The sequence below is a fragment of the Passer montanus genome, unplaced genomic scaffold (genome assembly GCF_014805655.1).
Source record: "Passer montanus isolate IOZ18808 unplaced genomic scaffold, ASM1480565v1 scaffold43, whole genome shotgun sequence".
NCBI lineage: Eukaryota > Metazoa > Chordata > Aves > Passeriformes > Passeridae > Passer > Passer montanus.
Window position 1 is genome coordinate 6,758,392 of NW_024369151.1, and position 15,123 is coordinate 6,773,514.

A 15,123-nucleotide genomic window follows, 5' to 3' on the forward strand; every position below is an offset into this window, starting at 1 on the left:
CTTTTCTGGGATTTTCCACAGGATCCAAATTTAAGATGCTTTTTGCTCCAGCCCTGTAATTTAACAGCTACTGTGTCAAGTCTGTTCCAGAACACACAGCTCCCAGGGAGGAGTGGCTGGATACTGCCTTCAAAGTTACACTGAAGGATAAAGGAGATTATGCTGCTACTCCTTCCCATTCGTGAAAAACAGGGAGCAAAAATGGTAATTGCCCTCAGGAGTGATGAATTCCTTATCAAACCAATCCTTTAATGCAGTGCCTTGAAGAGTCAGCTGAAGAGATGAAAAGAGATCATCTGCGTAAAGCTTTATTTCACTATCTCTCCTAATCATCAGATTACTGTTCAGATAATATTAAACAGGGTGCAGTGGGAATATATTGTGCCAAGAAAAACAAGAGCAACCCTCTGTCTTTTAACATCTGGTGCTAGTAAGATTTGCCATCAGGGTAAGTCCAAAACAAAGCTGACTACCATTAAAAAAAAAAAGACAATAATGCTAAATCTGCTGGAGAGGAGTTTATTTTAAAACTTGCAAAGCTGGTCATAGTCAAATGGACTAAAAGAAAAATCACATCATTCAAAAAACTCAGGCTGGAACACAGTTGTGGTGCTGCTCCATTGAGGGATCTGCTGCAGGACAGTGCAGCACAGAGCCCTCAAGAAGCACTGACACAACTTGCTCAAACCAGGCTGAAAAGTGACACCACTGTGATGTGAAAAGAAAAGGAATCAAAGGCAGGAATTGGAGAATTCAGGCTACATTTTCTCAGGAGAGTTGAGCAGTTAAGAAAAAGCAAAGCTTAGTCCATCACCTGAGCCCCAGCAGCAGCACCCAGCTCAGCAGTGGTATTTTTGTTTCTACCTAGGAAAGATGTGGGCTTAAAAAATCTAAACTGAGAACAGCCTCAGGCCAGAAGCCTGGTCAAAAAAGCTTTTCCACTACAAAGGAAAGGAAATGTAAAGGTCAATGACTAGGCTTTACCTTCCACCACCTTAATCCTTGAGTGGCTGTGCCTTGTGCCTTGTGTGGAGTCCAGCAGTGCTCCGGTGTATTCTCAAAGTAGGGCCCAAAACAAATTGCAGGCCATAATACAGAGGAGAGGAGGGGGATGCTTTGGAAAGAGAGCTTAAAAGACTACTGAAAAATAATTAAAATGCAAATCCCCACCATGTGCCCGTGGCTAAAAGGAGACTGGCTCTAGGACAGGCTCCTCTCTCTTCCTGCCCGGATGAGCAGCGCTGGCTCCAGGGACACTGTCAGCTTTTGGAGCTGCCTCAGTAACAATGACAAGTCTAATCTCTGTATTTACTTTCTGCCTGGATAAATGCTCTACATTTATTCATTTTCACTTGCACGGCACAAACCACTAAATCCCTCGTAAGACGCCAGGCTCATGACATCATCTTGGCTCAGCAGATTCATTATGCCTGCCTGGTATTTCATGATCTCACTGGCACTAATATTCCAATGATCACCCCGAATCCCAGCCTAGACCCCAAACCACTGCTCAACAGCTCAAGAAAGCACTCAAAAAACTGCTGTGCCGATAGCAAGATCCTTTGCTCCTGCAGAGGAAATAATTAGCTCCAGCAAAGCTCTGTGCCAGCTCCCCATTGCTGGACTTCCTGCACCCACATGGCACGGGCGGCACTGGCTGTCCTTCACTTTGTAGTTGATGGACATCTTCCACCCAGGAGGTCCAGGGGGCTTTGTCCCTGACCTGCTGAACCCAGAGGAAAAGGCAGGCTTTAGCAAAGCAGCAGTGGAGCTCACGCAGGGCAGGAGTGAAAGGAAATGACTGTCCTCAGCCAAGTCACTCTGGGACAAGCCCTGCGTGAGGTGCTGGCAGGGTTAGCTCAGGGCAGGCTCTGCTTCCCTGCCTGCAGCCTGGACCAGCAGCTCAGGGAGGGGAGTTACTGCTTCTGGGGCAGGAACATTTGCACAGATCCTGCCTCGAGGAGCTTCACGCACATTAATCCTAATTTGAAGGCAATTTAGACCTAAATATAAAATAACATTGAAGGAATTTTAGAAGTTTGAATGCAGACAAGTCAGTATTGACAATCACTGTGTGTTTCTCTCTCCCTGGTCTCATAATACACCTTCAGAACAACTTGGCATGAGATATGTTGAAAATGCCAGCTTAAGGCCCAGGTACCCATGAAAATGCATTAATCTTCATTATGTGATCCGTGAACAATCATTTAAGGATGCAGACAGGCTCTCAGCATGCTGTTAACAAAGGGAACAGTGCAGAGAAGCCTTTGGTGTGCTGGCATTAATTAGTCAGCCTGCTCTCAACTTCCAATCTTGTTGTAAAGTTGCATCTTGTAGAAAGGGAGCCCCCTCCTTCCTCCGGAGCCTGCAAGCAGCTCTGGAATTCCAGTTATGCAGCCGTGCTGGGACAAGAGCCAAGAGTGAGGCATACTTTTCAAAGGGAAAAAATCCCACCCTGCAGTGGAGATGATGTCCATATGGCACCCATTCCTGCTGCTCCCCAGTCCGACCCAGCCCAGCCAGCAGCTGCCCCAGGAATTGCAGCAATGGCTTCCATGGGATCTGGGTGTTGTCCTTGTCATCCTCTAAAATAAATACTTTTTTTGGGAGGGGACAGTCCATTCAACACAAGTGTCCCAAGGAAACAAGCCATCCTTTAGTGCTCCCCCCAAGAGGCAGCAGTTTATCTTGGAAAGCAATCAGTGCTTGTTTTAATCAGCTTCTCAGAGGTTTCCTGCAGGGTCAGTCAGTCAGGTTATGGCTTCACGGACACAGCCTCCTACTCCATGGCCCTGCTTTAAGTGAAGTACTTCCAAATAACTTCTGGGAAAGCTACAAAACAGGGTGCAACAGGAATCTATGGGAAAGGATGCTCTCCTGTATCCCAGCTCTGGCCACACTGCCAGCTCCCACCACAGGACCAGAAGAAGGGCTCCCAGCATGAATAACCTGACCTGTGACAGCAAACAGCTGAGACAGGCAGAAGAGAGAACTCCCTCTCCTCTCCCCAGTGCAGTGGCTTTAAAAAAAACCTCTCTGCCACTTGGGAAGTGCTTGCACAAAGCCAGCTTTGAGCTGGGAGCAGTCTCATCTCCTGGGAGCAGCAGGAAGCCAACGTGCCTGGCCCTGAACATTTACCACACACCGTGGCACAGAGGTCTCCCACAGACAGCATCTTTCAACCTTTTCAATCTGCTGCCTTTGATTTTTTGCAACTGTGAATATTTCAGAACAGCTTTCCATCATTAGAAGCCTTGTTCCAGGATGTCCCAAAGGTCAGTGACATTCTGGCTGTTTATTTGGATTAGATGGCAGGAGATAAGCACTTTTTTCTATTAAAACTTATTTAGGAGAGATACTTCTTCACACTCACTAGGCATGGCTGCCCACAGCTAACAGGGAGACAGGGGTATACATGCAGAGAGTCAGTGGTTCCAAGTTACAGCAGTCTCCAGCCCAAATCCAAAGCTGAATTCAATTATATGGCTGACAGAGCATCTGCAGCATCAGCAGACACAGTCTTTACCTTTTAAGCACAGCCTTCTCAGTTACCCCATGGACTTCTGCCAAATTAATCTGCCATCCTGCCAGACACTCCCAGCTCGGGTAGAGCATCAGACTCCCAAAGTATGAAGCTATCAGAGGAAAGGATCAATCTTTTAGATCTCCTCTGCTAATGTTATTAAGGGAACTATGTGGGCAACGTGCCAGAACTGGATGCCCAAATTGTAACAGTACAGAATTATGTTCACAAAATACTGGGTGTTGCAAAGTCATTAGACCCTAAGAATATAATTGCACAGACAACTATTTGAAAAGACTTCCTATCTCATAACACAATGCTGGGCTTCCAGGTACTTTTGCTAATGAGGAAGGAAATGCTCCTGCAATGAATGGCTGGAAACACAAGCTGCCAACAGAATGGCTTCAAGCACTGCCACAGGAAAGGCAGCAACTCCTCAGGCTGGAATGTTTCTCAGCAAGGCCTCTGACCTGGCTGCAGAGCTGACCTCCCTGGTTTTAATTGATGGTTAGCACAGTACAGGCATGGATGGGGCTTTTTGTGTCTCCTGACTTCTGCACAAGAAAACACAAAATCCAAAATTTTCCTCGTGGAGATTCCTGCACATCTTTGCAACAGAACAAATAAGGGGGCAGCAGGGGAAGAAAAAATTTGTAAGATTTATTAACCATGCATCCCTCTTTGGAAAATATCAGAATTCAATTCAGTTGCACCTACAGCAACAACTCTTTAGCTTGTGGACAAAGTCCCCAGACCAAGGTGGCAGATCTGCAAACTCCAGATCTCTAGACTCTGTCCAGAGACCAAGACAAGACTTCTAAAAGATCAGTCACACAAAAAACATGGGGTGTGTGGCCTGTGAAGTCAAGGTGGGACTGGTCAGAAAGACCTACAGAGACCTGCAGTGTTCCAACTGCAAGGAAAATGTACAAACCCCCAGAGGAAGTGGTTTTCATCACCTCAGAGGATCCAGTGATGCCAGCAGGGAACAGCACTATTAATACCAATGTCCAAGCCTGCCACAGGCAGTGGAAATGAACACAAACACAGAAGGAATGCTAAACAGGAAAGACAAAACAATACCTAAGTCAGAGCAGCTGGTTAGAGGGATGAAAATCTTTTCAATCCCCCTTCCCTCTGCTCCAAATTAAGGAGCCAAAGCCTTAGGACAGAAATGAGCAAACACATCATGACTTCCCAGCCGTGGTTTGACTGAGGCTCCCACCATGTGAATGAAAAGAGCTGGGTCTCTGCTGAGGGCCAGAGCCTGGAGTGTGCTGCAGGCTGGAAGTGAGCTCCAGGAACAGGAACAAGGCAGGGAAAACGTGGGGAGCACATGGCTGCGTCGTGCACGCCTTCAATCGCTTCTCTGACCCCCCTTTTCCTGAACAGACGTTAGCGTGCACACAAGGAAGAAGAACAGTTGCTGTGAATTTTCTGTGCACTTGCTCAATTTGCTCAAGAATGGTGAGAACAAGTGAGAACAGAAGTGCTGAACTGGAGCTTTCATAAGGAAATCACTTGCGCCTTCTGCTGGAATCTGACAGCCAATTGGTTTCTGGTAAATTACTGGAAATGTTCCTTAATTAAAAAGAAAACATAAGAAAAAAACCCCAACATTTTGAGAAAGGCAACTTATTTCTCCGCAGTGAAGGATGCAGCCAAATTTCCACTAATGGCATGTACATGCCTTGGAGATACAAATGTTCCTTGTTTCAGCAAGGAAAAGCTTCCAGAGGACTTTCTGCAGCCTTGGTGGGAAACCTGGGGATGGGCAGCAGTGGAGCTCGTCACTGGGAATTTCCTCTACCAGTGCAGAGTTCTCCAGCTGCCAGGAAGGAACGAGGTTCCAAGACCTGATTATTCCTGCTGCCTGCCCACCCATTTCCAGGCAAACAGCACAAGGATTATCAAACCAAGGGACAGCAGCTCTGTGCTCACAGGAAGGGAGAGAGGGGATGAGCTGGAGAGAAACTACTGCCAACCAGAACCAAGGACGATGCCTCCTTGTTGCAAAGCTCCTTCCCCACTGCTTAGAATTTTCAAAAGAGGTGGGAATCCCTTGAATGATTCTTGACAGCACAATCCAGTTGTCCCCCCAGTGTGGGATTTAATGGCCCAGCTGTCCATGGGATGGGGAACATGATGCAGTTCCTTACAACACCAGCCCACACGACCAACACAACCCCTGCTGGCACAGAGGCCAGACACGAGTCAGACTCGGATAAAAAACAGCTCAACTTGCCAAACCTATGAGGTCTGATCCAGTTGCTCAAGATCTGCCTCTATCCAGTAAAAGCTATTACCTCTGACACAATTTCCTGCAAAGGAGGGAAAAGCACAATTAGTGGGCTGACAGAGCAGCAGTGGCAGCTGGGCTGCAGCAGCCCCTGCAGTGCTGACTGGAGAGAAAGGAGTCATGGCTCTAGAAAAATTCATCCATTAAAAATTAAAAGATGCTCTGAACAACTTCACCTCTTTTCTGCTGTCTGAAGACAGTCTTGTTAAGCCATGTAAATCAGGAGTAAGGCACTAATCCTTCACCTGGAGCACAGAGCTAAGGGGATGACAAGCAGAACGTGGTGCAGGCTCAGCCTCCCTGCTGCTGGCACGCGAACAGATGGGGACAGGGACAGGTCCTCCCTGGGAGTGCCTCCTGTGGCCTCCCTAGCCAGCCTCCAGGGAAGGAAAATAAGCACAGGGCACTTTCTGAAAACTGGCTACACTTGCAGGGCCTTGCTGACACGGGGTCAGTGGACAGCCATTGAGTTCAGCAGCTTGGACTTCCTGCTATTGATCCAAGGAGGATTTTGATTCCTGTGCAGAATGAGTAACAATTTATGTAGGAAACCTATAATTTTAGGAGATCTGATAGTCACCACTGCTATCTGGGTACACAAGAGGCCAAGTGCTCAGCTGGCAGTGTCTGAAAGGTGTGCAATCCCTGGCACACCTTGGCTGGGGCTGGTGGCTGCTTATGCTGATTTTTGCCAGTTTATTTTTCACCTGAGTGCCCTTTCCCTAGGGAGAGAGGAGAAATGAAGATGAGGATATGAGGAGCAGAGCAGCATGCTGAAGTGCTCCTGGTGCAGCTCGTGGCATCCCTTGAGTGAAACCTCCCAGGGCAGATTGCAGGAGGGGCTCTGCTCCTTCCAGGGCTGATGGAGGGTGTCACCCTGGGAGGCATCCAAACCCCCACAGCTGCTTCACATCTCTGTCTTATTAGGGATAGGGGAAACAGGATAAACTGTGGTTATGGTATTACATGGGTCAGCTATGATGCACGTAAGGACATTGGTATTCTGTAGCTCAAAGAGACACTTTCGTAGTGAAAATCTCATTTTTGGCTGTGAAAAAATAGAACAGATAATGAGAAACTATGAAATTATCCTAATTTAAAGGCACTAATGGAAAAATCACCATTTTTAATTCAGCTTATTTCATTTGACAGTGCCCTGTCTCATTGCTCCTCATGCTCCAGCCATTTAATTTACCCTCACCAAATCCTTGCAAAAATGAGTAAGGATTTTTAATGAAGTTTTAACATTTCTTAAAATAATATATTCACAGTAATGTAGTCCAAAGTAAGATGAGAATGGGTCAGAGCAATTTAATAGGTAGTAACCATTTAATCCAATAAGGACGTTTTTTAAATCAAAGTGCCCACGTATTTTTAGAACATTATAGAATCATATTTATAGCCTCTCAATTAAATCAAAAATAGTCAAGTACTTCTATCTAGTCCTACAGTTCCATGTTTTGCTAGCGAGGACCACTACCAAGTAAGAGAGCTGTACAATTCAGGACTTTTACTTCAAATTTTAGAACTGTTTACCACAAATTTATGCAAACACTAACCTTGCCACCCCTCAGCCTTTTCATCTGTGCAGCAGAGCTGTGATACTGCTCTCTCTCACACAAGTGGAAGCCAAAAGCTTTCATTCATGGCTTGTGAAGTAGCTCTACTTGTAAAGCACTTGAATACTTTCTTCTTTGGACCAGTGATTATCACTAATTTTTAAAGAATGAGTAAGTGCTGAAATGGGAAGATAGCACAGTGGGAGGATACTGTTTTCAAACATTTCATATTCAACTAATTGAACACTTCGGAATCTTCTCAAGTCTTGTCTGATAATTTCTTCTCCAGAAGAAGCCTAATTTACTAAACATCCAGGTCACTGTCAAAAAATAGTGTATTCTCAGTTGTCATCACATGGCAATCAGAGCATAACCACACAGTTTTACATGGAAATGAGCCCCGCACTGATGAGCTGCTAGAATCCCACAGTTGAATTTAATTTCATTATATTAATACTTTGTTATTACTACCATTTAATTTAAGCAGCTGATCAGAGACTTAAGCAGTGCTCTAATACTATTTTGATTTAAATGATTTCCAGCTCCTCCTGCCATCTTCTCTTCAGGCTGCTCACAAGTGCTGTAGGAGAGAAAACCCTGCTCATCCATCAGCAAATCATACAAGCAAACTGAGCTTGTTTGGGACCATGGAGACATGAAGGGAAGCAGACAGGAAAAAATGAGATGGAAGATCTAGTAGAGGCCTTTTTCTAGAAAAAAAAAATAAAAATAAGGAGCTGCAGCCCGTTTCACATGTTTGACTAAATCCATGAATTTTGGGGACAGCATCTTGTTATTTCTCCCAAGGCCAGGCTCACAGAGCAACCTTTAATTGACTCATCCACATCACTGGCATTATGCAATGGGACAAAAAGACTTTGCAGCTCCAACGTGCAGCCTGGGGTGGGCAGAGGTCACAGGAGTGTGCCTGGGCACACAGGCCAGCTCTCCTTCCTCAGTCCCCTGCCACAATTGTCAAAGTGGAAAGAAAGCTACACCTCCCTTTGGCTTCACTTGGTGAGACTTACAATTGGTGAGACTTACACTTGGTGAGATTTGCAATTGGTGAGACACACTTGGTGAGACTTACACTTGGTGAGATTTACACTTGGTGAGATTTACAGTTTGTGAGACTCACACTTGGTGAGACTCACACACTGTTTCTCCCACCTGGCTGGAGACTACAGGAGCTCAAAAGCCCCCAAAGGAACCTCCACGCTCACCTGAGAGGGAAGCACAGGAGTGGCCCAGCAGGGCTCAGCAGTCAGACCATACCCACGTGTTCCAGAGCAGAGAACTCACCGAGTGCACAGGGAAGGAGCTGTGCCGGCTGAGAAAGGAGTTAGAGACTGACATAGTGAGGCCCTGAGTGGCACCGCAGTCCTCGGGGGTGAAGGGCACTTTGGGTTGCTGGACACAGTAGGAGACAGAAGAGAAAGAAGAGGCAGCATAGGAGGCCTGCTGAGGAGGGGGGAGAAAGCAGGAGACACAAGACACAGAGAAAGAGAGCACAGAAAAGGCGGTGAATAAAGGGCAAGAAAGGCTAACTGTAAAACAATGCATATAATGGCTGGCTAAACAAACAGCTATTCATACAGCTCATCGGAGCCAGACACACCAATATGCCCTTCTTGAGCTCAAGGGGCACGACAAAAATCACAATTCAAATCTTCTTTGTTTCACAAATCCCTGAAAAAATGAACTCCTGCCTCCCCCTCCCCTCTCACCCGTGGACAGCTGCTGCTGGCACAGACAAGCTGCTCCTCGCTGCCCTTTTGTCCCCCTGCCGTGGGGGCAGGCACCCAAAGGAGGAACTGCCTCCAAGCACACACTTCTTGCACATTGCTATTTTTGTCTGGCAACCTGCAGATTGGGAACTTGGCCTCTCCAGCGTGAGCTGTGGATCCTCACTGGTACTGCTGACAGTGACATGCTGCCATTTCTCTGTCCAGCCCAAGGTAATAATCATTTGCACAGGAGGCAGCTTTACACTGCAAGTGACAAATCCTAGCAAGGAATTTCTCCTGAATTCCCCTATGGAAAAGAGACTGAGAGAGGATAAGGTATATTCTCAGACTTGTTGAATAAAACATACAATGTAAACATACAATCTTGTTTTTGATTAAGATCTGAAGCTGACAAGAAAGGACTTCCTCATTATTATATTACAGAAGAGTCCATCCAGCAAAACTTGTTGCTGCTAGAGCAGCTGATGCCCATTTGATTAGCCAAATCAAAAACTCCCAGGGCAGCAGGAGCAGAGGAACAAGAGTCTGGTGGCTTTTACAGGCACTGTTGAATAAGCCATCACCTGCTTGCACCTCTTTCCCAACAGAGGGATGAAGGGTGGGAGGCTGCACTTGAAGAAACCTTTGCTTCAGGGGAACTGCAAGCAACACCTTGATGGTGTCAACTTGTAAAATGACAAGAATAGCCAGCAGGCAAAGCACTGACATCTTGGCTGTCCAGAAAATGATTAAAGGGAAGCAAAGAAATGCTTTGCTTCAGCCATCAAATTCAGGACAGGAGAAGAATTTCCCTTCTGCACAACGGCTGCAGTAGATCTGTGCTTTGCAAACTCTGCTCATGACTGTGCAGCCTAAGTCACCTCTAGAAACATCCCTGAAGTGCAGCCACCTCCAGGAGGGGAAGGCAGGCAAGGCACTGCACGGTACAAGTGACAGTGCAAAGGTCACACTGATGGGGACCACAGACCCTGGAGAACTGCCTGATCCTCCAAAGATGAGGCCTGTAGACTCTTTAGTATCCCTACAAAGCAAATGGGATGCCAGCATTTAAAGTCTAGTCCCCACAAAGAATTAATAATAATAATAATAAAATCAGCTCAGCTTAGCCAAAAATGTTACTTTATCATTTTAGGATTCCTACTTGCATCACAGGAATGCAGTTATGCAAATCCCAAAATCAGAGTTAAAAAGTAACACTCTGGGACAGCCAAACTTTAGCACACAAAACATGAAGAAATATTGCAAGAGTCACCCTCACAATGGTAAGACCATGGCTCTGTTCCCACATTTCCTCCCATTTTGTTAATGCCATGGCCAATTTAAGTAAGCTACATCAGAACAAAATTATTTTTTAACAGAACAAATAAGGTAATTAATATAAACAAAATACCTTAGGTTGGAGTTGGGAAAAAAAAAGAGAGCAAGAAAAGAAATGAAAACTTAAAAGGAAATGGGACAAAATCCCACTCCTCCACTGAGGTCAGAAACAGAACTGCTGCTGCCATCAGTGAGGTCAGGATTTCATCCCCCACATGGAAAATGGCCCTTTCTGTGCTGTTAAACCCACCACCCACACACATGTGGATGTGGGAACAGCCTGGGGGGCCAGCAGAACACTGAGAAACAGGTAAAATCCTCACTCACACAAGGGGACTAACGTGAAGGAAACATGCAGAGGGAAGCAGTGGCTCTACCAAAGGTCTGTGCACAACAACATAACAGCAGTTATTCTGTTCAAACAGTTATTATTAGTGGCATCTCTGACAACAGTTTCAAAACAGCAGTGGGAACAACAGTGCAGCAATCTCTTGAAAAAATAGTGTTGCTCAGTGTGCCAAAATCTTCCAAGCAGTTGTCGTTACACAAGCCTGGCACAGATTCAGCCCTGCCATGTGGAAGACAAACGTTTCATTTTTAGGGCATTTTAGGACTTTCAAAGCTTACAGGGAACGGTCTGAACGTGGGGTTGGAAAGCAGCAAAAAATTCACATAATGCAAAATGCCTAAAACCATGTTCACAAGCTGCCAAGGAGCACGACGTGGTTACACCAGTGAGACAGCCTCCCACCACCTCTGCCTGTCAGGAGCAGGAGCAGGAAGAGCAGAGCTGTTCCTGGGAGCCTGGTGGCCCTGCCAGGTGTCCCTGAGGTGTCACTCACCAGCTGCCTCTGCTTGGGTGGGAGAGCAGGAGGAGGTGCCAGATCTTGAGAGGAGTCCAAGCTGATAAAGGAGTCGTTGATCCCGTAGACTTCCCTGAGGTACTTGTTCTTCTTCTGGTAGATGTGCTCGTTCTGGGGGGTCTGGTAGAACATGGAGGGCTGTGGCTCTGAGTAGTCTTCCACAAACTGCATGTAGGCCATCACTGCAAGGCAAAGAGAGGAGGCACTCACTGTCCTGCTCTGCAAACCCCGGCTGAGGGTCGGCAGGTGTGCTATTCACCACAGAGAGAAGCTGTGAGACAAGCAGAGAAGAAGGAAAACATAGTTCTTATCTCTCTTGCTGTGCCTGTGTTGTGCTAAAGTAGAATGGCAATATTGAGGTGTTTTGCCTGAAGTGAGGATGTTTTGTTCCCTTGGCCTATCGGGGCCAAGGGTTGTGTGTGTGAGTCTGGATTGTCACGAGACAGACACGAGAGAATCAGAGATGAGTGCAGCTCTGTGCAGCTGGGTGAGTGCAAGGCAGATTCACTTCAGATGCAATATATATAGTATAGAATAATAAAGTAATTATTTAGCCTTCTGATGATGGAGTCAGATGCATCATTTTCTCTTTCCAACGTCTGAGTTGCCCGTGCTTTGACAAGCAGGCAGCTGCTTGTCCTCAGAAGGGCACCCACAGCTGCCATGCACCTTGCAAATCCAGATATCCATCCTGCCAGCCAGCACACAACCAACACCATCCCAGGCCACAAACACAGCTGGGAATACTCTGGAACCAGTGAGGTCTCCAAACAGCAACTTGAGAAGTGCCATTCACTGATGCTTAACCCAAATCCTCACATAATCCATGGCAATTCTGAGAGTATTCCTCAACAGGAAGTCACCAAAAACACCAGAATAGCATAAATCTGCTTTTTAGGAGTGTAACAATGCAACCTGGACAATAAATCTGTAATAATTCTTGTGCATACAGTAAGTCTCATGTCTGCAGTCAGCAAGATTTCTAGAAGCAGGAGGCATGCAGTGTTTCCCCATTCTAGCAAGCTGATAAAACTGTTATCACAGAACACCTACCTGTGAGACTGGGTGTGCCTCTCCCTCAGCTCTTTAAATGCCACTGCCAATCCTGGTACAAAATACTTACAAAACACTTCTAAAAGTGCCACTGATCACATGTTCCTACCTCCTTAGCTCAATTCCAACACCCTTTCCTCCCATCCCTTTTTAAACCAACTTACCATTTCAAATTTTCAAATTCAACTGATTCACAAGCTTTTGTGAGATGTGGCTCAATGGAAATTTAAATGGGATCAAACCTGGTCTAGAGGACCTTTCCATCTGTACAATATTCCTTCCAAAAATCTATAAAAAACCCACAGAGGTGAGCCTAGGCAGCTCTGACAGAGGATTAGTTACTGCTGCAATATTTTAGTGTTGGAGAGGGAGGATGACATCCAGTGCCATAGAAAGACTACTTCAAACCCACCCCCATTATTAAGGATCAGAAGTGTACTGAATAATGTAAAACAAAGAAAGAACCCCCTTCTGTACACCTGAGAGCAGGAGAAACAGATGTATTTAAGTGTCATGGGAAGGAGTAACCAAGGCCTTCTTGTAAACATGCTGTCATGCACAAGGCACTGTGATCATCCCTCCCTTCCTCCTGATAAACAAGCAGTTGTTACTTTTTGTAAATCTGGTCATTTGGTGGCAATTTTTCATCTTCTGCTGCCATTTCAGTTGTACAGCTGAAAGGAGTGGATGACTTCAGTGAAAGCTATAAATACAACGTGCACAATGCAGGATTTGCACATCATGAAGTTGGTTCCCACACTGGCTGCAAGGCAGAGTCCTCTGTTCACCTGCCAAGGCAGACCCCTGGGCCAGCCTTTAAACAGGATACAGCCCTGCAAATGTGTCAGCAGGAAGGACTTGCTTTGCACCTGTCTTGGGCACCTTTTTTCAGATTTCCTCTAATATTTTAAACTCCATTTAGAAATGGAGCTAACACAGCTGCCCTTCCCCAAATGAATTATAACCCTCTTCCAAAAAATAGAATAAAGAAAAAAAGAAATAATGAAAAAAACCAGGTCGAGGCAATGGGAGCACAGGAAATGGAGCTGATGGATTTCAGTCCTGACCGGTAACACCTGCTGTCCCCATCCTGTGACCCCACAGTCCTGCCAGGGGACAACCTGCTCATGCCCTGCAGTACAGCCAGTCCTGCACAGCTCTGCCAAAGCTGCTGCAATTCTGACCTCCAGCTCTCCCTGCCACCTGAGCCTTGCTCCTCTTCCTCCCTCAGACTCCCTGCTCCTTCCCAGAACAGCCTGACAGTGAAAAGAAGCATGTTCTGGAAATACTGTCCGATTTGGAATCATTGTGATGGTGCAGGAAATACAGAATTGCTAAAATAGTCTTTTCAAGTATCAGTGATTCAGCTGGTGAGGTGCTCCTGTGCTCTGGAAAATGCCCTGGTGTCACACAACAGCTTCAGGGGACAAGATCTAAAGAAGGCTTGTGAAAGATATTTCTCTAGCAGCAAAACTGAACTAAGGATCAGGAGTCCTTGCAGAAGTGCAGAGGACAAGAGCTTGAGGGAAAGACCACATTTTGAGAGCTCATCAACTGAGCAGGACAAAAGCCATGAAGGCAGGCCTGGCAGGGCTGGCATAATGCAGCAGGCACTGCTGAATCCAGACCAACCCTTGGTGTTGAGTCACCCAAAAGCAGTGCTTCACTGAACAGCCAGACCTGCAGACACTGGGGATCCATAGCTGGGAGCTCCTGGAACAGCACCAAACACTGCAATGACACCACAGCTCAGAAGTGTTGGTGAAAAGGGCACCACATCAGACACTTGTGTAAAATTAAATCACTGCAACTCAGGGCAGTGAGCTTGAATGCTCAATCTGCCTTAACTCAATCTGCAAGGGAATAATGAAGAGCTCTTTTATCTCAGCTCTTTATGGGGCTAATGCATCCCATTGTCATGGCAGCTCCCCTGCCTGGCTTGTTACAACTGGTCCTGGGCAGGTGAGCATGTCTCTGCCTCTACTTTGTCATCTTTGTTTTTAGGCAAAGTGAAAAACAGTTGGGATGGTGAAATACAAACCTGGCACTGCAGAGTGCAAATCAAAATAGGCATTGTTAAAATCCTGCCAATCTTGAACAGGAGAGTAAGAGAGCAAGAGCACGCCCATGACTCCTGATTGCAAAGGGTCTTCTCTCCCTCTCTCCACTATGGTTTTTAACAAGGCAGAAATTTAAAGGCAGATGGGAAATTACATCAGCAGCTCAGCTCAGGCTGCACGCCCTGCAGCAACTGTGCAGAGGGAGGGATGGGGGCTGCAACTCCCCAGTGAGCAGCTGGGGTGGAGTGACAGTCTCAAGGCAGCACCCCAGGAGAGAAGGGAGGCGTGAGAGAGAAACCTCTCCCACCACATGCCCAGTTTATGTCAGTTCTTAACCCAGACAGAAAATATGTGAAATTAAAAAAGCCATGAAATCTCAGACTGAGGCTAGAACACCTTCCCAGCAATCTGCTTGCAGTGCCCTGGCTGTCATTTCTGAAGGAGCTGAAGCTGCTCAGGGATTTCCAGCACACACCAGCTCTGCCCATATGGCAGAAATCACAGGTACTGCTCTCCCAGGGCCAGCTCTCCTGGAAGCAGCACTCATCTGCAGGAGAGGACCAGAGGTTGCTGGAGTCCAGAGGGGTTATTAGGAGATGATCAGCTCTAAGGCACACCTGCAATAAGGTGAGCATCCCCTTGGAGGACTCCCTGACAGCTCAGCTCTGCACAGGCACAACAGATCTGTCTGCATGGGCAAG

General features: G+C 46.5%; 1 protein-coding gene across 9 annotated transcripts in view; it reads right to left on the reverse strand.

Annotated features, from left to right (window-relative positions):
• RAPGEF1 (Rap guanine nucleotide exchange factor 1) overlaps positions 1–15,123 on the reverse strand; it is a 53,064-nt gene that overhangs the window by 18,382 nt on the left and 19,559 nt on the right. For 4 of the 9 annotated variants that reach the window (XM_039719821.1, XM_039719819.1, XM_039719817.1 and 1 more), the window contains exon 9: positions 11,289–11,491. In XM_039719821.1, the coding sequence (XP_039575755.1) occupies positions 11,289–11,491 (203 nt within the window). Of the gene's footprint in view, positions 1–8,683; positions 8,843–11,288; positions 11,492–15,123 lie in introns of all 9 variants that reach the window. The other 5 variants (XM_039719814.1, XM_039719815.1, XM_039719812.1 and 2 more) reach the window with 2 other exon arrangements.